The 21,640-nt window shown below is 33.4% G+C and overlaps 1 protein-coding gene across 1 annotated transcript in view; it reads left to right on the top strand.

Moving 5' to 3' along the window:
* LOC141547262 (transmembrane protease serine 11C-like) overlaps window positions 1-15,231 on the top strand; it is a 73,973-nt gene extending 58,742 nt beyond the window's left edge. Inside the window, exons 9-10 of the mRNA XM_074275744.1 lie at window positions 2,790-2,932; window positions 15,016-15,231. Coding sequence (XP_074131845.1) covers window positions 2,790-2,932; window positions 15,016-15,177 — 305 coding nt within the window. The 3' untranslated portion in view covers window positions 15,178-15,231. The remainder of the gene's footprint in view (window positions 1-2,789; window positions 2,933-15,015) is intronic.
* Window positions 15,232-21,640: the final 6,409 nt, after the last annotated feature.

Here is a 21,640-nt window from a genome sequence, read left to right as displayed (position 1 = left end):
CCTGAATTTTGAAGGAAGCTAATACTTCTAGAGGGCAAGCATGAAGAATGAGTGCTTTCTAGGCATAAAGAACAGCTTGTGCAAAGTCATGGGGAAAGAAGATGAAACACCCTGTGCCAGAAACATGTAAGCCAGTTAACTAAAATATAAAACACATAAACGTAATACATGCAGTAATTATGCAAACATAGGATAAAGCCCAATGATAAAGAAAGAGAGAGAGAGAGAGAGAGAGAGAGAGAGAGAGAGAGAAAAGTTTGTCTTTTATCTTCAATGTCATAGGGAGCTTCCAGAGTAAGGAAATGACCTAGTCAGATTTGTGCTTTAGGAACATCAACTTGGTAGCACTGTGAAGAATGGATTACAGAGAGGGAAAAAATTGAAGGTAGGGAGACCAATGAGGAGGCTACTGCAAATAGTTGAGATGCCAAACATTTGAAGTAAGATGAGTGACTGTGAGTGAAAAAGGATTTCAACAGGTAGATAAGTGGCCCTCCAAACATAGGTATATGATCTGTACAAGTGATTGGAGTAGGACAATTATGACAGAATATTGCCCATATGTTTATCTGTCAACACTATTTTGCCTTCTTTTGTTTGCTTGTTTTTCTTTCTCTGAAGGGAAGGACCAATGTTGTAGGGGGACAGCCTTTTTTCTGTTTTGTTTTTTGTTTTTAATCTAGAAATGACTAAAATCAAAACTAAAATCAACAAAACATCTTGTTTTGTTTTGTGGTCTAATCTATTTCGATAGGAAATAGAAAATAAAGACTAAGGAATGATTAATCACTTGATTTAGCTAAAACATAAAAATATGAAAGATAGTAAATTGAAATACTGCTGAAAAAAAGTGTGGAGCCCCAGCATGAAAAGCTTAAATGCCAGGAAAATTGAGAATCACTAAATATGAACAACCTTGTGACGTAGGAAAGACAGCTTTATGAAGGATAGACTAGAGATAAAACTATTTAGAAGATGATTACAATAGTCCAAGACAGTGGAAGTTATCTAGCTTTATGAGACTAGGAATGGAAAGTAAGAGACAAATGTTAAAGAAATGATAAAGGTAAAATCAACATAAGGCTTGACAATTGATGGAATAGGGATCTAAAAAAAAGAAGTCAAAGCCGACTATGAAATTCTGAAGGTAATGATGACATCAACAAAAATGATGAGTTTGGGGAGTATGGCAAGTTTTAGGGAGGGAGAGACCCAGAGAGAGACAGAGACAGAGATAAAAAGACACAGAGATAGACCCAGAGACAAACCTAGAGAGACAAACACAGGATGTATCAAAGATATTGGCTAAACCTTTGAAATCACCAAGAAAAAACTATATAGAGAAGACCAAAGATGGAGCCTTAGAGGATGCTATATGTGTGGGACAGAAAGACAATGATAAATCATTAATAGGGACTGAGAAATAGCAGTACGCATTAGAGAATTATGAGATAGTTGCATCACATAAGCTAAGATAAAATATAATAATACAGGAAGAAGAGATAGTTAGAAGTAGTAAATGCTGAACAGGTAAAAAAAAAAAAAAAAAAGGACTGACAAAGGTCACCAAACTTAAAAATCAAGAGTTCATTGGTCATTGTCATGAGGAATTTCTGGATGTATAAGATAGTGACGTAGGTATATTGAGAAAAGGTTACATAAAAACAAAAGATATCAAAAAAAAAAGTTAAAATATTTTAAAAGAGATAATAAGTGATCTTTGGGGGAAAAGTTCATTGATTATAAACCTCTTGGGAGCAGATACTGTTCTTCTCTCCATCTTTGTATTCTCAACAGCTAGTACAGTGCCTTAGCCATATTAAGTACTTTAAGAGATTTATTCATCTATTGAATTGAAAACCAGGTATGTTCATTTGTTTCATCTATAAAATTTATAAATCTAGCATATATAAATCTATAATACTAGCATATATATACATATATATAATTTTCTAATACATTACATTGTCATTATTGCACAGTTGAGAGTTGTGAAAGATGTCAAATCTTACCATATTAAGTATCCCAAATAAAGAATTAGACTCAATAGAATAAATATTCTTAAAAACTATCTACCCTGCAAGACTAATCTTCATACATTAATAATATAAAATGATTTGATAGACACAAACACAAAAATAACATTGTTTAGCATTTCTCTGAGTATCAATAAGTACCAAATAAAAAAAGACAGACATTTACCTTGATAAGAAAAGGATGACTGTGCAAAGTCCCAAATAAAAATAGGTATTGCCCACAGATGGCAAAATCAACCAGATATTTATTTGAAGGTAATATTGTACTGGTTGGACTTTACAGGACCTTCTCAGAGAACTAGGAATCCATACAGAAATTAAAAGGTCATCAAACCATCATTAAAATGCTTATCACATGCCAAAACCCTTCTTAAATCTTGGGAATATAAATGTGAGTTGAAGTCAAGGATGATTAATTAACATATTGGAGAAGAATTGTTGAGACATAAATAAAAATACAGTAAGGAAAAAAGTACCAAAATTTTAAGAAATGAAAATAACGTAATACTTTTTATGAAAATAACATAATACATTGCTTATTTCTCAGCACTGCCTCAATTTGTTCAGAAGTAAGACTTTCTTCGTCACTAAAAAGTGAAACAAAAAGTATTAAAATATAATATAATATATAAAACAATATAAATATAATAAAATTAAAAAGAGTCCATAGACTGTGAATATGTACATAAGTATATTGAAATACCAGAGGTTTGCATTGACTTGAACAAAACATGTATCAATTTCTTCCTTTAGGATCAAGTCCTAATATTCTCCAAAAAGGAATAATGAAAATTATAGATAATGCCACATGCAATGAAAAGGAAGTATATGATGGAAGCATAACAAATGGGATGCTGTGTGCTGGATTCTTAAAAGGAAGAATAGATGCCTGTCAGGTAGGTAAATGTACTAGTAAAATTAGGTAGTAGGAATATTAATATTTTGCTTATGGTAAAATATGATTTTATGAAAATCATATTTGTGTTGTCGTATTTATAGTTTTCTATGCCAAATTAAACAGACTAGTTATTTTAAATATTTGAAAAATAAAGACATCTTGAGTAATATTTAACATCAAACTAATAATCATAATAATTATTATTATTCTGATATCAACATAATCAACCATAATATTATAGAGCAGGATAAAATTCATACACATATTTTTAGATATATGCAAGATGTTTCATTTTATTTTTAATCTAGAGTACCTGTGCCAGCAGTGCAAAAGTTAAGATAGGTCTACAAAAATTATAACAAGTAACCTTCCAGGAACACTGATTTTTGTTTCAGAGTTTTTGTTTGCAGCATTCAGGTAAGGCTTTCATAAAACCAAGGCTCAGAGAGGTAAAGTGTAGAGGGGCTTTTTAGAAGTATGTGTTGGAAGTGAGTAAATGCATCAAGCCATATACAAGCTTAGAGAGACATAGTAAAATTGTGTGTATGAGAATAACCTCAAACCTGGATAATGCTTTTGTCTTTACTGCCCCCACATTCACCACCTCACAAGCCCTTAGGGTAATATAACATCATATATAATAGATTTTTTTTAACCCAAAGCACAAAGGACACATACTTGAGGTTACAAACCAGTAAGATGCCCTCTCTCAGGATCTGTGCAATCACTTGACTTACTGTGCAACCCTGGAGTTGAGGTCCCTACACAAGCAGAATTTGGAGTTGACATGATGCTGAATAACAGTCCAATCTGGCAGATCCTGCCTTCCCTCAGCCTCTGCACAGGACACATGACTTGCAATACCAGGAGATGTTCAGGAGTCTCTGCTCACTTCCTCTTGATGAAGCTTGAAAATTTCTTCTAAACACTTATCTGTTAACAGCTCATGGGGAGGTTTATGTATACACCAGTTTTCCCTCCAGACTCTATTTACTTATGCAATTACCTCTGGAATTTTCCTGTCATGATGACCTAGTATAGAAAATTCAAAGAAAAAGGATACTTTCAATATCTACCAAAGAATTCCATCATATTATATTAGCGAATAAGTTCTTTGTAAATTGCTCTTTTAGTTTTGCTCTCTTGTGCTTTCTGGAGCTTTATGGCACAGTGATTTCCAAAGTAAGGTTGCTGCTGTATCAAAAAAAAAATCTAATTATACTGTTCTTATTTTACTGATACCCTCAAAATACACTTTCTGGCTATTGAATGGGATCCCAATAATTCTAAACAATGACAGCAAAAAAAGAATCCATGAATCTGGACATAATATTATATTAATTCATTTGCCATGAATTACCCTTAATTGAATTTGGACTCCATCTTGGATCCCATTCAAATTGAGGTAAAACTATTTCATATTTCAAAGATGCAAGATTTCACAAGCATTGGTACTCTCTCAACTGTCAAAAATAATAACCACTCTTGACTTTGATATATGATCTTTGTGAGTTGTGAATACTAGTTGCCAACTGTCAAGAGATAAGCTTCTCCAAATTTGGATAGGTAAGGCTTTTTAAAAAAGAGAATCTTATCAGTCCCAAATGCAATGTTTTTCAAAATTTATACTTAGCTGGAAAAAATATTTATTATTTGGGCTCACCTTCCTAGCAAAATAGGTTATAGCTTTTAGTCAAGGGTATAATGAAATTTTATGACAAACTAACTTTATGAGATTCAAAAGCATAAAGACAACTTATAAGTGGAAGGAAATGAAAGAAAAGGTCCTAAAGAATCGTATATAAAATATGCTGCAATCATCAATTACTCAATAGGCATTCATTAAGTACCTACTATATGCTCAGAACTGTAAAAGACATTGGAGATAGACAAAAGAAAAATAATCCACTCAAGGAATTTACATTCAATCTAGGCAGAGAACATATATGTGAATATATACACACATGCATATGTTTATGTACATACAAAATAAGTACAAAATTTTTCTAAGAGTAAGTAGTGCTTGAGCTAAGTCTTTAAAGAAACTAGGGATTGAAAGATGTAGAGGTAAGGAAAAAGTGCATTACAGAAAGGGGAGTGTGGGAGGTTGGGAGGCACGGTCAATGAAAAGTCAATCTTGTGTGGAAAAAATAACAAGAAGGCCTGTTTAAGTGGATTATAAAATGTGTAAAAAGGAGTAACTTATAATAAGACTGAAAAAAACAAACTGGGGCCAGGTTGTAAAAGGCATTAAAAGCCAAAAAAAGAGAAATTTCCATTTGATCCTAAAAATGAAAAAGAGAGTAAAGAGCAGAAAAATAACATGATCAGATCTACATTTTAGAAAACTCCTTTTGGCAAGTATGTAAAAAAATTATTAGAGAAGGCAAAGACATGAGGCAAAGAAGTCAAGTATCTTTTGTTGTATAGTCCAGACTAAAGTGGAGTAGGATCTGAAGTAGAGTTGTGGTATGTGAGAATCTCACTAATGAGTTCTTCCTTACCTTAACCCTGCTCCTTCTCCCGGTGGTAGCTAAATATGTCACAGTCTTTGTCCCCTCCTAAGAGGTGGTATTTCTACTAGATATCCTACAAAAAGGTCTTATGGCCCAAAGTCCCATTTATTGCCTAGCCCCGATTTAATTGGTATTCAAAAATATTTGAAGGTACTTTCCACGCTATTTGCACAGAAATTTTTTGAGTTCTTTACCTAATTACTAGAATTGCTAGGGATGCTCCTAATAGGTCAGAGGATGTCTCAATGGCCTTCCGATAGTACATCATGTTTGTATGTATTCTAGTGACAAATAAGAATAATTGTGTATGCATATGGTTGCCACATCAATAAGAATTTGCCTGCATTAACATACAGACATATTCACAAAGTATAAATGGGTCTCCCTAGTACAAGAAAAGGTGAAAGTAGTCAAGGAAAGTCTAATAGTGAAGATTAGTTACCTCCTGCCAAGACATATTGGGCCATCTATAAATACTGTCCTCTAAGTAATAGAGAAGGTAAATTAGGCAAAATTTGGGGGGGGGAATAAATTCTGTTTTGAATATAGAATTTCCTACTATGTGGATTTCAAAATGTAACCTCTTCATGGCCACTTCTTAACTGAACCAAATGTTAATCATAGATATAATACTTAAATATTCTAAAATAAATAAACATTAGAATATGACAGAAATTATCAATATCTTAAATACTGGTATAGCAAAAATAGCTTTAGATGGCAAATGTTCAAAGAACACCATAATTCAGTTATATCAATTAAATGATTAACTACTACTTAGTAACTGTTTTTTACTTATGTAAAAATTTGAGGGTTTCCTCAGAATTAATTATTGTGCTTGAAGTGTCTTACTGGATTCTTCTGGTAACCATGCACTAAGTCTACCGATTCCTGTCAGAGTGGTGTCTTGTGAATTCGTACATCACTGGGCATCTTCCTGATAGCTGTCAGACGTCCATTTGTATCTTCCTGATATATGTCCTTTTGAATAAGGTACGGGGCTCCACCCTGGCTTTTCAACAGTTCTGCCTCTTCTGTGTTGTTGGGAAAGTCTCATATTATTGATCTGACTCAATGTGGATTCTGAAGGAAACTGTCTGAATTTTTTATTTTAGCAGGTTGCTGAAACTAGCAGAAGTTATATAGCTTACTGAGACACACCAAGCTACACGTTAGTGAGACAAATACTGAGATAACATACAGTACTGATTTGGGAATAAGAGAGCATGGATTCAATCCCAGTGTTGCTGCTTCCTAAATGATCTCTATAATTCTTGCCAGCTCTATGTTTGTGTCTCCCTATGATTTGAATTACATTTCTTTCTTTCTTTTTTCTTTCTTTCTTTTTTCTTTCTTTCCTTTTTCTTTCTTTCTTTCATCTATCTATCCATGCATCTATCTATCTATCTATCTATCTATCTATCTATCTATCTATCTATCTATCTATCCTGCGTTTCATTGATCCTGTTGGAAAGAGTTTTCTCTGTCTCTGATTATTGACATCCTTTACATTAGCACTTACTTTTTCCCTTTCCAAAAGCACCCAATTCATCCTGTAGTTCTCCAAATCATAGGGAGAAACAAACATTGAGCTGGCAAGAATTATAGAGATCATTTAGGAAGCAGCAACACTGGGGTTTATATGAAATCATGAATCTACTACATACAACTTTTAATATGAAATAAAGATTGATTTATGATTTCATTGGGATAGGAAATTCCCAATACAAAAAGTCTTTGAATCCAATCATAATCAGAAATTTTTAGGAAATGTAAATATCTAAAATAGTATTCATACATATTATGTTAAAATAATAGGGTAGACAAGGACTAGAACTTGACTTCATTCATACAGGAAATTCCCAAATAAAAAAATTCCCTTAACAATGCAAGAGAACAACTTCTTTGCAACTTAGAATCTTAAAATAGTTTCATTGAGCACTGAGCATTAAGCAACTCTTTTAGAGTCATTATGTATCAGGGACAAGACTTGAAACTAGGTAGATCTCCTTAGCTTGGGGGCTTTCTATCTACTATGCCACATTATGATATCAACAATAACTAGCACTTATAATATTTTAGGGATTGCCAAGAACTTTTTGCATGATCATGGTCATATAGCTTGTAGCCATCAGAGGTAGGATACATATCAAGTTTTCTGTTGAGTTCACATCCAAAAATCTTCCCAGTCAAAGCCAATTCCTATTGTAGTATCAGTAAAACATTCTACTTTAATATTGTCTCACAAGGGTTATTGCCAAAGCTGCTGCAGTCACTATTTTCAATATAACAGAGAGGCCTTGTTTAATACTGCTAAATACTACTTATAGAAAAATTCTTGCTCATCCTCTCAAAGGGAGGGGTGATATAAAGTCTTCTGAAAGGACTGGTTCATACCACTAGGAATCAGTGTCTTGGAGAATCCTACTGTCAGAATAATCTGACAACAGAAATTTTGTTGTGGTGTTCTTTGAGAACGATAAATTTACTAGAAATATTGAATCATAGATTTAGAGTTGGAAGACCTTTTAGAGGTCATTTTACAGATAGACAAACTGAAGTTTGGAAAAGTTAGTTGACTTTGCCCTGGGTCACACAGCTAGTAAGTGTTTGAGGTAGATTGGGAATCCCTGTCTTCCTGACTTAGATCTTACAGGATATCCATTACATGAGACTGCCTCTCCTAGTAGGGTGTTTTCTAATTACAATTAAATTAAGATTAAAATGAGAAATGGAAGTCATTCTCTCTTGACCTGACTTTGTACCAACTCAACTGAAAACTAGAAACATGCTCTGAGAGAAAATAAGAAGCTTAAACTACATCAATTAAAGCTTTAGTAGCATCCATATCATGGGAAATAATCAACTCAATACTCTTGCTAAGGGGAAGGTTTTAGCAAGGTCCCAAGTGATCCCACTTTGCCAATAGCTGATTAATTAAGCTATTGTCCATGTCATCAAGTTTAGAATTTCCAATATTTCATGAATATTAATTTTTTTCTAGGATCCATAAAAACACAAATTTGTAGTGTATTAGAAAGATCCTTAAAGATTCTTTCACCCAACATCATGTTATGGATGACAAAATATATTTTCCAAATTTAAGTTTTCTTAAACTAGGTTTGTCTTCAGTATTAATACATGAGGACCATAGAATCATAGATTTAAACGTGGAAGTAGTTCAACTTATATATTTCAAAGGAGGAAACTCGGGTCTTCCCAGCTTCAGTCTTCCTCTATTTATGCCATAATATCCCTACTCACCTTAATATACTTCAATAATTCAATGGAACCTTAATCTCACTGACAAAAACAACAGTGCAGACCACAATCCAGACAAGTTTACTCATCTTAAGTAATTTCTATTCATCTTATCCAAGAAGTTCTATCTAGGGGACTAATTATTTACTGGAGGCCTTCCTCTAGGTTAGGACTTCTTAAACTTTTTCCATTCATTACCCCTTTTTGCCCAAGAAGATTTTACATAATCTCTTGCATAAAGGTACACAGATCAAACATTTACTGATGATAAATCATAATTTTGTGATGCCCATATTCATTTATGGGGTCATGACCCACAGGTTAAGAAGCTTTGCTCTAGGTTATTAAACTATAAAGTTGAGTTCAAATATTGATTCTGCTATTTAAGACCTGAGTGATTAGGTAAATCTTTTAACTTCTGTTTCTCATAAGCTGATGAGGAATTAATAGATCCTAAAGAAAGTAGAAAGAAGGCAGATATACAAATTGCAACAGAGATAGAAACTAGTTATTATTTGGTTGTGAAAAAGATTGATATAAGGAGAATAAGATGATAGTAGCAAGGTAAAGTGGCAAGGAATTTGTGGTAAATGAGGAATGCTTGTGAAGGGGGGACCGGTGGACCCTGGAAGGCACATGACTCCAGTGACAGCAGCATCATAGCGGTTTTAGAGGCAATTTTCATTCCCCTGTCACTGTGGTATGTAGGAGGTACTCATGAATGTGTCTGTCTAAGTTTGTGGCTATGGGTTAATTGCTGTAGAGCCCCCACATAACATTACTAGGATGGGGAAATAAGTAAATAAAGCTGTGTTGAGTCAAATCAAGTCAACGAGAATTTATTAAGTGCAACTATATTCGAGGCATTGAGCTAATGGCTGCAGATACAAAAAAAAAGGGCAAAAAAGTCCATACTCTAAAGGATCTCACATTCTAATGAAAAAGACAAACTCCAAACGACATGTACAAACGAGATAATACAGGATGATAATCAATAGGAAAAAGGCACTACCTCTAAGGATGATCAGAAAAGGCTTCTTGCAGAAGTTGAGACTTGAGGAAAGCCAGGGGAGTAAGGAAGCAGAGGTGAGAAGGGAAAGAGTTCCAAGCAAAGGGGATGAGGACAATGAGTTCATAGAGTATCTAGTCAGATCCAGTTTAACTTTGCTTTAATTGAATAGTGTTAGTTAAGATTACTTCCTGTTCCATATCCCTAAAACCAAATGCATAAGAGACAGAAGCAAAATAGAGAGAATATAACTAGCAGGTTACCTATCTATCTGTGTGAAAAATGGTAGTCTTCAATTCAATTAAAGGGATATCCAACAATTTGGGAATGACTGAATAAACTATGCTATTTGAATTTAACTGAATATTATCCTGGCTTAAGAAATGATGAAAGAGATATAGCCGGATTGCTGACTATCTTGGAAAGTTAAATGCTGCCTAGAATGATATATATCTGCCCAATAAGTATCTAAAGTAACAAAAATAGAAAGCCAATGAATATCATATGTCAGGAATATTTGACTATAGTACATCGTCTGACCCTCTTATCCTGACATTCACAGCAATGGATCTTCCCTAAAATTGGCACAGATGTCCTATTTCCCTTACAAAGATATTCAGTCATATAGCCTACCAGCTGGAACCACCCTTCTCACTATATATCTTTCCTATGTCCCACAAGTTTTTATTATATTCCACCCCAACCTATAGTCAACCAGTCAATAACCATTCTTAATACTTCTATGTGCCAGGAATTGTGTTAAGCACTGCAGATACAAAGAAGGGCAAAAGATAGTCCCTACCTGCAACTCCCAGTCTAGTAGAGGACAGAACATCAAAAACAAACAAACAAACAAACAAAAAAACCTTGTGCAAACAATAAAATGGAAATGATGAACAGAAGGAAGTCTCTAAAATTAAGAAGGGTTGAGAAAGGTTTCCTATAGAAGTTGGGCTTTTAAAGGAGACTTGATGGAAGTCAAGAGGCAAAAATGAGAAAGGAGAGCATTCCGTGCATGGGGGACATTTAGAGAAAATGGTTGGAGAAGGCAGATTAAGTATTTTTTTAGGAATACTAAGCAACCTATGACATCTACATCTTAATAAATCCCAGTTTATAGTTGCATGGGGGACATTTAGAGAAAATAGTTGGAGAAGGCAGATTAAGTATTTTTTTAGGAATACTAAGCAACCTCTACCATCTACATCTTACTAAATCCCAGTTTATAGTTGTCGGCTCTGCTGAAAGTATTAGTATAAAGGATTTCTCTCACCATTTCCCCCTTTCTAGTGTTTGAGGGACTGCTCAGCCTGTGTTTTGAAATAGCTATGGGAAGTATAGTGGAAAGAGTAGAAAGAAACTAAGAGATAAAATCCAACCTCTGCCACTTACTTGTGTGACCTTATAAAGATACTTAACCTCCTTGTCCCTCACTTTCCTTATCTATAGAATAAAGGGGTTGGACTAGATGGACAGCTCTCATTCTAGATGGACAGGGGAGACATTGTACAGGATATCTCTGACTCAAGGAGGCAAAGAAGGCACCTCCAATATTTATTGGACCTATAAGGATATATATTCCCAAGAAAAGGACATTTAATCCAGCACTCACTACACCACATCCCAGAATCAGCAGAGACATTTTCTTGATATCATCCCATTGTGCCATAATGTTGAAGCCCAGAAGGAATTCTGGGATAGGAAAAGGTTTTAAGTCCATAACCTGATGGGTACAGCTCTGTCAGGAGTAGTCATAATAGGGCCCACCCATAACTATGTTGGCATTTCAGCACAGGGCAGAAGCAGGAAACACATTCCATAGCACTGATTTCATCAGCATGAGGATGCTTTTCAGAATGTCAAGCAGTTACTGACTTCTGAATTTGGGTTAATACATTTCAATGATTGGAAGCTACCAATTAACATACACTACCTCATGGTTTTAGAGCGACGTTTGGTCACATAAATAACAGATGACATTGAGGAAAGTGCTTTCTAAGTTATTAAGAATGTCATCATCAGAAAAGAACTTTGTATACTTCAAGAAGTCCATTTATACCATCATGCTTTTCATCTTTGATCTTAATCTTCTCATAAGGTTCATTTTTCTGAATAAGGATATAGCAAATTTATAAATAAAAATGCAGAACATCAAAATATGAAATCTTTTGTACTCTGTTCATGACAACAAATTTCCATCTATAAGCGTTGAAGAACATGGAAGGTATTGCCCTGAACCAGCCAAATCCCTACTTATAGTTGTCACCTCTACTAAAAGTATTAATAAAAAGGTCTTCTCTCACCAATACCCCCTTTCTAGTATGTGAGGGATACTGCTTAGCCTGTGTTTTGAAATTACTATGGGAAGTACTATGATATAGGAGAAAAAGTGGAAAGAGGTTAAGGACCTGAGATAAAATCCAACCTCTGCCATTTACTTGTGTGACCTTATAAAGATGCTTAACCTCCATGTCCCTCAGTTTCTTACCTATAGAATGAAGGGTTTGAACTAGATGGTCTATGAAGCTTTTTCAGTTAATGTATACTAATAGAGGGCCATGAGGAATGCAATCTTTTCATGAGTTCTAATTCATTCTTTGATTTCTGCCAAATTTATCTTCCCCAAGTGAAGAGAATGCTTCCCAATTTCAGAGACTGTTTTATTTGTATCATTGTAAATGGTACAAATACCAGGAACTTTATAAATGCCTGTAGATTTATTGGCAAGTCTTCAACATGAATTATCACACGCATAAAGTATGCACTCTATGGAAAAATCATTTGTTATTTCAGGAGGTAGTCATTATATTATCCTGGCTACACTACATTAGACACGTACAGAACTGCTTACATTAAAATACTCTTTAAAAGGCATATTGTAGCCTGAAATGACTTATTAAGTAGTTTTAATTATATAAACATATAACATTTTCTAAGCTACTTAACATAAGATGCCAGTTACTTAATTTTAGATGATTATTGCCTAGGTTTTGGTCAAGGTTCCAAATTGGGTTTGGGGTTCAATCCAGGAAAAAACATCTTGAAGGTGGTAGATTCCATCCCAAAATGAATCAAAGCTCTTGCTGTCTCATATCTGTACCATAGCAATCACAATCCAATGGCAGCTGTTTACAAAATATTGATTGCTGTACACTATCATTTCAGATACTTGACGGCACTTATTTCAGTTTAATTCAGCTAATTTATGGGTGGAACATAATCTGAATTGATATTATTGCGTGCCTAAACAAATGTTTTACTCTAAAGAATTACTAAAGGGTCTTCTCAAAACTTTTATCCACATTTAGATGAAAGCTTAAAAAGACTAGTAACACTTTGATCTGGATGCTGATTTTTGCTTATTTTTACTTTAATGAATAGGGAAGGGAAGAGAAAGCAATGAAAAGAAAGGGAAAAGGTGAAAAATAGAGAAGAAAAGAAAGGGGGAGAAGAAAAAGAAGGAAAAATAGAAAGTAAAGTGAAAGAAAAAAAGTCTTTGCTGAGAACTAAAGAGCCAAACTAAGATGAATTCCTATAATATTACTGAATTCAAAAAGTCAACTTCATATAATGTCCTAAGTACAAATGGATAAATCCCTGGCATCTCTATTAATGATACATATTCTCTGAAACAGATGTATGGGTATTTGGCAATAAAAGCAACAAATGAACTTAATAAAAATATAATAAAAAGGGCTAGTAACTCCATTAGGATAGTAAAATTTACAGGTATGAGATGGGATAAGAGTAAGAGAGGGAACATGGTATAGCAAAAAGAGTGGAATCAGAAAATTAAAGTTTCAATCCTTCCTCGACCACTTACAAGCAACAACTTTTCAGAGCTACCGTTTCTTCTTCTCTTAAAAAGAGGATGATAATATCTATGCAATACCTACTGTATATGGTTTTTGCAAGGTTCAAGCAAGATCACATATGTTAAGTACTCTCCAACTTTAAAATTATGATAAATGTCAATCATTATTATTGCCCACCTCTATAAAAACCGGTGTGGGCAGTCCTCACAATGATAATCAGGTCTGGCTACTCATCCCTGCTTTAGCAGAACAAGTAGGTTAAGGACTCAAACATTGTGGTTTGTCACCGATAGAATACCAATGTCTTATGCATAGACCTGATTCCTTTGGAATCTGCCCTTTCCGGTCCACATCCCAGAAATCATGCTTTGTAATTTCTGGGAGAATAAAGATTTCTTTGAGGAGGTAGATGAACTCTTGGCCTGTGTCACCTGTGTGTACTCAGTGGAATGGGGAATCTGGCCAGGATAAAAAGAGACTTACCATTGAATAAGTATGGCTTCAAACTAGAATAAGGCAGTTTCTCTCCCAAAGAGCAGTTCTAATGCATTTCCACTTACTATCATTACACCATGCCTAATGAAAACGCTTGTAGCCTTTCTGTTAATTGATTTCAAAGTGGTACTCCTAGAGCTGAGGTTCTGAATCTGGAATCCACAAACTTTTAAAAATATTTGTTTAACTATATTTCAAGAGAATTGATTTTCTCTATAATCTTACACATTTCTTTTATGCACTTAAAAATTATTCTAAGAAAGGTCCATAGGCCAAGCTGACAGTGTCCAGAGCCTCTTCTCCTCAAAAGTTAAGAACGCTTGTCTTATAATTACTTGACAACAACAGAATTATTAGAAGCATTTCCAATGGAGCAGCAAAGAAATTGTTTTTCAGGTAAAGCTCCTGATGACTTACAGGACCCACAGGCTAAAGGAAACCAATCATTTTCTCTGGCCATATCAGAAGCTAAAATAGAGCCAAATGATACTTTTGTACCTATTAGTATAACTTTTTTTTTTTAAAGACTCCTTAGACTCTTCTATTTAAATGATTATTAACTTGGGATAGTAGAAGTTCTTGTTAATACCTTATGCCTTTTGAGTTGTAACAATCAAATTAGCAGATTTTTAGCAGGTTGAAATATTACACATGCATTCCTTGCTGGCTTCATGGACAATAACATGACTTATTAGATGATATACTGGGGGGAGGGGGGAAAGAGCATTGCACTTCATGGCAGCTAAGTTCCCTTCAAATATTAAATTCTGTTATTTCATTCTAAGACATATTTAGGAACCACTAAATTTGAAGAAATTGTTTTGAAAAAATTCTACAGATACAGAAAACCACATAATTTAGGAATTCATCATGCTATGGATATATCTGGTTTTCCTTACTCTTATGACTCCATTTCCTATTGTCTTAGTAAAAGGAATAAAACATATGATGAATGATAATACTTGTGTGTTACTTTTCTTTCTAGGGTGACTCTGGTGGACCATTGGTTAGTTCAGATTCTAGAGGCATCTGGTTCCTTGTGGGAATCGTGAGCTGGGGAGATGAATGTGGTCTTCCAAATAAGCCTGGAGTCTATACTCGAGTCACTTACTATCGAAACTGGATTACATCAAAAACTGGAATCTAGGTCAACAATTACTAATAGATTAACATGGGTTATATAAAATCTTTTAAACGGCTAAACCACATTTAATTAAAGATAAGTTCCTTTTGCATGGTAAGAACACAGATTTAAGCATATATAATTCAAGACTTAAACTTGTTTATCCATGCCAATGATATGTCTTTGGGTTTCTTAAGAGAAAAAAATGTCATTTTAAAACATAATCTTTTTCATAAACTATACCTTAGAATAAGTTTACAGCATGAACTTAATGAACATTTAAATGTTAAAATTGTATTTTAAATATACTTTTTAAATTTCTACTTATTTACTTCTTTGGCTAACAGGGGTAGAAAAAAAATTCAATATAACAATCTATTAATAGACTACTTTGAGATGTAATAACAGATAAAACCAAATAATAATATATAAAAGCACAACCATAGAGCTAAGAGCAATATTACATTACTATATGTTTATGAAAAGTTATAGCTAAACAATATTATTCACAAAGAAATTCAAGTTGTTCATGTTATAATACATGGAAATAAGCAGCATATATTAACTAAGACACTTTGGAGACATATTTGACATTCCTAATATATTACTTTAATATGTCTCTCTATTCTATACATTGATTTTTTCATCTGTTAAATGAACAGATTACTTTTGCTGCATATAAAAGAACTAAATCTAAAAAATAATTTTGAAACTCACAGGACTTAGAACTTGAAAGGACTTTACCAGTGCTTTAATACCAATTGCCCCTCATTTTTATAGAGGAGTAAAATAAAGCCTAGAAAGATAAAGTGATTTGCCAACTAGTAAAAAGCAAATCTGAGTTTCAAAGCTGGGTCCTTTGGCTACAAATTTTGTGTCCTTTTCATTATGTCATATTACTTCTAACTCTTTTCTAAAATATTGAATAGTCCACTTGGAATATATTCCTATCCTGACAAATGGTTTAAATAGACTACCTTGAATGATAATTTACAAAATTGAATTTATTTTATGAAACAAAGTAGTTGGCCTTTCTCATCATAAAGTCAGCTCAACTTCACTTAAAACAATATAATCATAAATTATTATGTTTTGGCTTTTATCCAACCAGGAAAAAAAAACTATTGAATAGTATGGGAGGATACATATTTTAAAAAATCATAGTTGAAGTGGTGGTTTTAGGTTTTAAAAAATGAACTGCATATATTGTACAATAACAATGCAGGCAAAATACTACCATGATGATTACAAATATAGCAAAAGCTTATATTGGAAGACCTCAAAAATGTTTTTAACTGAATCTTCTATTTAGCTGACAGCTTTTTTTAATATCCTTGTTGAAATTCTTCTAAAATAATCAATTTTATTCAATATAACACAGTGAATGTAACTCATTATTTCTTTGATGACTCAGAATCCTTTGCAATTCCTAACCTTGAAATTTCATTGTACATTCCTCTAATAAAGATGCCTTTAAAGGATTAAGAGATTGGGCTGAATCTTTTCTGGACTCGGAATATATTTTGAACAAAATCATGTGATTTTTTTTACTAAACCCTTACGATCACTTTGTTTTCTTATCATTTATTATTTTCTACTAAAAGTAAATACAAAAATAAAAATGTCTGGTTGAAGTCTCTAATTGCCTAAAATAATAATTCTTGTGTGCTATGGTAAAAATAAATTCTATAGAAAAAATGTTATTGTAGATTTTTTTCAGACTCTTTTCCCTATGTAACTCTCTATAACAAAGAAGGTTACAGTTTTTTCAGATTGTAGAGTGGTAAGAATTAACCTATAGCTAAACTGTTTATTCTTCAACTTCCAATAAAAAACTCATTCTTTCCTAGGCAAAATCCACCTAATTTCTCAACTCACAAACACAAAGAACAAAAACAGAAAAAAGGAGAGTGGGCAGAGGGGAAAGGAATATTTACACATTTTCCTTTATGTATAAATGACTCTGCCCTGTCCCCCCCCCCCCACATACACATTTTCTATGGAGTTCATAGCATTTACAAACTGTCTATCATCTCCATTTCATCTCTGAATTTAAGAGATTACAAATGTAATTTTAATGACTTAACAGTTATTTTTAAAGTTATGTTATAACAAATAAAGTTAGATGCCTTTTGGAGTCTATTACTAAAGGGATTTTGCCTATAATGCTAATTACTATGAAAATCACCTTGGTGAGTTCATGTATTCTCATTTTCATATTTCAGTTTCATACACTCAAAAACAACCAAGTAATCAGTTCCTAGCTCATTATGTTGAAAAAAGAAAGTTTAATATACACATGTGGAATTATTCATTTAAAAGAATTACTGAATTATATTAGAGTAACAAGAAAGAAGAAACAAAAATGAAATAAGGGTTATATAACTTACAAGAATTAGGTAATATTTAATCTAGAAGCAGGGGGGCTTGAGATCTGTCACACTTTAGAGTTGAATTGCACAGAGCAAAGATAAACTTCTCCTTTTGTGTTTTACTGTTAATTTCAGCATTATACACATATAATATATATGTATGAATTAAAAAGTAATGATGCTGAATTATTAGGTAATGATCAGCAGAGAACTGAAATGAAATTTTTACTGTTTCAGGATCAGCAGCCTAAATAAACTTAACCAAAAGAAAGATTATATTATCACAAATTCAATGGAAAATGTTTTTAGAAACAATAAAGTATAAGGGTTTTTTGTTAGATTTCTTTTGTTACTTTAAAACAATTCCTATGTATTCATATTCCTTATGAATTTAATATAGTCTCTGATTTTAATTAAAATATTTTAAAATCTTTTTCCCTTATAATATATATGATGTGACTTTGAATACTAAATACTCATCTGATTATGCTATTTCTCCATCTTTATTATATGCTATTTTTCCATCTGTAAGAGTAAAATATGTACCTTTTCATCTATAACTTTCTATCTTTTACTTTGCTTTTTATCATCCTTTTTACAAATCAATTCTTGGAAAAAGGATTTTCACAAAGCCTCACAGTATGTTTTCTAAATAATGCATGATAACTTTAAAAATGGCATGTGAATTTGCTACTTTGATTTCCACCATATTGAGATTTATAAGCATTATAGAGCTTAGATAATTTTCCTCTCTGGACCAATTTTTTTTTAATTCTACATAGCTCTGGGAGACAGCATAGTGCAACTGAAAAAGAATGTATTTATATTTAAAGAACCTGGTCCCATACCCCAAATCTGTCACTTACTATTTGTGGGTCCTTAAACCATCCTCAGTTTTCTCATCTCTGATTATCATTATATGACAAATTTCAACTCTATAACACCAATGATAGAGCATGCTTCCTACCTCTGGGTATAGATGAAATGGAGTGTAAGAGCAGAGTAAGTAATATATTTACAGATACTACCTTTGCAATAAAATACATTTTTGTAACAGGAGGAGATAAAGAGTTGAGGACAGAGATGGGAAATTAACAATAATGTACAAAAATGGGGAATGAAGGAAAGAAAAGAATGACAATGAAATATTTTTAAAATAAATAAAAGAGAAAGAGTGAGGATAGGAAAAAGAGTTCAGAGCACAATACAGATAAGTAGGGCAAAATTATTACTACTACATTAAATCTAATATGTAGTGATATATTACAGCTATCTGACCCTGAGCACACATACTAGCTATATGACCCAACTTAATGTCTTGGGCAACTAAAATCATAAATTCCAGAAAAGAGGCCAGTCTATACTAGTAGAGGAAATTTCCCTTTTGGGGAATTTCCTATCCCAATGAAATCATAAATCAATCTTTATTTCATATTAAAAATTATATGTAGTAGATTCATGATTTCATATAAACCCCATTTCTTTGTATACATATATTCATGTTTGTTGATAATTTTCTAATTTAAAAAATAATTTTTGGGTTGTTTTTTTTTGCTGAGACAATTGGGGTTAAATGACTTGCCCAGGGTCACACAGCTAGAAAGTTTAAAAAATAATTTTTAAAGAGAGGATTGGGCTATCAAGAGTTGGAACACTAAACCAACCCTGAAAACCAACTCTGATTTTGTGTAGTTCTCAAAAAATGGTTCAATATACTTTGAATTTTGGGTTAAATATAACTTATTAAATTTTAAAAGATTTAAAATTTTAACACATTTTATGTCATAAGACCTATTATGAAATATATCTCCTTCACTTCATTTTATTTATTAACATATGTATATTTGTTTATATCACGTACTATGCTTGGAAGAGAATAAACTTTATTTCTCTACAGGTTTTCTAAATTTCAGACAATTCAGATTGGGCTTCATACCACAGTCACCCCTGACCACAGCCCTTCTCCTTTCCATATTACCTAAATCTTAGATCAATTAGATTTCCTCATAAGGTTAAATTAAATGAATCATGTACCAAAACAAAATTATTTTCTATTGATTAAGAAACAAAGAAATACAGAATTTTGGAGTTGGAGGGAACTTTGAACATCATGTAGTCTAAAAGTCTATATGCCATGCAGGAATCCAGTCTACCACATCCCTCAGTTATAGAGGTTCTATTTGGGCACTTGCATAAGTGGGGAACTCCCTCTATCATGACAGCCTAATCCATTTTTGGGAGATGTTTAATTCTTAGAAAGTTCTCCCCTGTGCTAGACTTTCTCCATATAATTCCCAACCATTAGTTTTAATTCTACCTTCTTCCCCCACAGAAATAAATTAATTCTTTTTTCCACATGGTAGCCTTTAAAATATCTAAAGACAGTTATCATTTCTTCTCTTAGACTTCTCTTCTCTAGACTAAACAAATCTAGCCACTTTCTCATATTGTTTTTTGAATGATTTGGTTTCCATACCCTTCACCATCCGGTAACACTCCTCTGACAAATACTAGTTTGTTAATGACTCTTAAAATGTAGTACCCAGAATAGAGATATGGTCTCACAACTAAGAGCATGCTTGTATTTTCAGTTTGCTCATTCTTGATGCTACCCTGCTATTAGCACTACATCCATCTTTTGTTTTTGTTTGGTTTTGTACCCACATAATTTCATTAGCTTCTGTGATTGTTTTCCTTCATCTCTGAAGAGGACCAATGAAATCCCAGGGAAGTCTTGACTTGTGAGTGAATTGGATTAAAGGCAGAATTTCACAGGGTCATCAGTCTCACTCTCACTTCTTGAATCATCAAAGCCCAGGGGAAGGACCAAAGTCGAGATGACTGGTTATGACCCAGGATGTAGTGGATAATTTTACTGTTTTGACAACTGACAAAAAGCTCTTAAGCACTGCACAGCACCTGCTTCGGTCACCATCACGGTCATTGAAACTAATTGTTCTTGTCTAGCTCTTTCACTAGAGAAAGTCTTCATATATTTTGAGTAGATATTTCCCTAACTCACCAACAGTTACCTTCAGCCTAGTTTAGCTCATCTATTAAGATAGTTTAATAGGATATGGCTACTGCACATGCTAAGCTTTTTGGAGACATAGGTAAGAATCAGGTGAACGTTAAAAGTATAGCCCTAAAAAGAGTTCAACAAACCCTCGTCCTGAACACCCATACACTTCATTAGCTTGCACTGACTTTCTGGTCAACTAAACACTATAGCTATCTTTAAGATAATGGCTCCTGAAATGAATTTCTCCTTATCCTATGTTTATGCCATTTATTTTTGGAAAGGTAATTTGAATAGTTTGCATATGTTGGTTGGTTGATTGGTTGCTATCCTTTGTACTTGAAGAGAAGCAAAATAATATCACAAGGTTAGAATCAAGTCACAGGTATCTGACTGTGGCTGGTCATATCAATATGAGCTCAGAATGCTCTGCCACAAGTCAGACACAATTAATCCCTATGAACATTTGGGAAAGTTTCTCTTAATTTTGCGCAACTCACATTTGGACCAGTTCAATTCTGCTTTGCTCAAAGAGCACAGAACCTTCTCTGACAGGGCATGCCATCCTGGGCAATCCTGTGCCAATGCCTCCTATGTCATACAATCAATTCCAGAGTTCTTAAGAGAGACCTTGAGAGTGTCCTTGTATAGCTTTTTCTCTACTGGACTGCCAGGTTTTAAATACACTTATTTTTCATCATTCCCATTTCATTCTTCATATATTCTTTATGCAACTAATATTCAATGATTTTTAAAACTAATATGATGAAATCAGTAAACTTTTAAAGTCAAAATAAAGCTTGAGTGCCTCCTATTCTGCTAGAGAGAAAAACAAAGCTAAATGAGACTTTAAAAGGGATTATCAAAGCCATCTGTTCTAATACTACAGTTACAGGTGACCCTCAGAAAGTGTTCAGCATTATCTGTTTTGGCACTTGTTTAGATTATATGCTCACTAAACAAGTTCACTGTGATCTTTCACATCAAGTCCAAAGTCTCTAGGGAACATAATTTGACACAGATCTATGCCAAGGGCATTTCCCTTTAGGTAAGACAGAATAAAACTCAAATCATAAGCAGAAGAGAACATACAGCT

The sequence above is a fragment of the Sminthopsis crassicaudata genome, chromosome 6 (genome assembly GCF_048593235.1).
Source record: "Sminthopsis crassicaudata isolate SCR6 chromosome 6, ASM4859323v1, whole genome shotgun sequence".
Classification (NCBI taxonomy): Eukaryota; Metazoa; Chordata; class Mammalia; order Dasyuromorphia; family Dasyuridae; genus Sminthopsis; species Sminthopsis crassicaudata.
Note: the sequence above shows the minus strand (reverse complement) of the source record. Positions and strands in the feature narration are given on the sequence as shown.